This window comes from Galeopterus variegatus, unplaced genomic scaffold (assembly GCF_000696425.1).
Source record: "Galeopterus variegatus unplaced genomic scaffold, G_variegatus-3.0.2 Scaffold7204, whole genome shotgun sequence".
NCBI classification, from domain to species: domain Eukaryota; kingdom Metazoa; phylum Chordata; class Mammalia; order Dermoptera; family Cynocephalidae; genus Galeopterus; species Galeopterus variegatus.
Window position 1 is genome coordinate 51,005 of NW_007733315.1, and position 1,252 is coordinate 52,256.

At 49.4% G+C, this 1,252-nt stretch overlaps 1 protein-coding gene across 1 annotated transcript in view; it reads right to left on the reverse strand.

The window, feature by feature from the left end:
• Positions 1 to 232: 232 nt before the first annotated feature.
• LOC103607170 (Fc receptor-like protein 2) overlaps positions 233 to 1,252 on the reverse strand; it is a gene marked incomplete at its 3' end in the record, with an annotated part of 10,578 nt that continues 9,558 nt past the window's right edge. The window contains exon 7 of the mRNA XM_008591706.1: positions 233 to 548. Coding sequence (XP_008589928.1) covers positions 233 to 548 — 316 coding nt within the window. The remainder of the gene's footprint in view (positions 549 to 1,252) is intronic.

Genomic DNA, 1,252 nt, shown 5'->3' on the forward strand with positions numbered 1-1,252 from the left:
TCAGCCAGTGAGCGGGAACTGGTCTGTATGTGGGATCCGAACCCTCGGCGAGAGCACCACCTCGCTCCCAAGTGGCGCACTGTAGCAGTGCGCCACTGGGCCGGCCCTATGAGTGGGTGATTCTAAAGCCAGAAGGCGAGTAGTAAAGGGAATCAGAGGTGGCAGCACAAGGAAGAGCCTCAGAGCTGGGTTAGCTCACAATTCCCACCCACTAGGCCCTGTCTTTACTCACCTTCACACACTGCCCCTGCATCCTCATCAGGCTCACAGTCAAAGGTCTCAACCTGCCCACATTCACCCATTGCTTCTTCTGTCCCATAGCACAGGACTACCTGAATGAACACAGGTTGGGCCTCTTCTGCCACTGGTGCATACAACATGCCTGCAGGTGTGTGCTTGGCTGCTCCACAGCCCAGCTCCCAGCACAGCACAGCCACATCCTTCATGTCCCAGCCATCATCACACATAGTGCCCCAGCGACCTTCCTTTTCCATCTCCACTCTCCCTTCGCAGCGGTGGGGACAATTCCTCAAGCGGATTTTGGATGGGTACCCTACAAACAGAAGGCAGTAGAGCACATTCAGGGAGGTACTTTTAAGGCAGCTCCCAGTATTAAGAGAGGTTGTTTGATGGTGGTGGTGATGTGTGGTATGGGGGTAGAGGACTTGCTAAAGTAGGGAATCGCAGAGCTTTGGCTCTGCCCTACCCTATTACCATCTACTATGAGCATTGCACCCCACCAATGGCCCTCACTCAGTGACACCTAGGAAAGAGCCCTTGTTTTCACTGTATAGATAAAGAGGTGTGAGGACATAGAGGCTTATGGTTTGATTCTCATGAGCTCGAAATAATCTTAGAAACAGAGAAGGCTAGAGTTAGATCTTTCCTAGAGATGGAGACTGAGGCCTAGAATAGGGAAAGACCTAAGGGCAACGGAGTTACCCATTTTCCTTTTAAAAACTGCTTCAAACCTCACTGATGACTTCACCAATAGCAGGGCCATTTTATCTGCAAGGGGTGAAATGGGCACATTCATAAAGACTGGGTAATCTCTAATCTCTGCCTGCTTTGTTTTCATTTTCTTTAAATTGAAACCACTGAGTAGAGATTTTCTCTTTTCTCTAGTGTCTCTAGCAAAAGGAACAGATGTAAGCCTAGAGCTGTCAGTAGCCAACTTTGCCTGTCTAAAAATGAAGCTATTGGAGAATGCAGAGGAAAGTAGGGAGACAAAAAAGACAGAGCCCTTGGATCC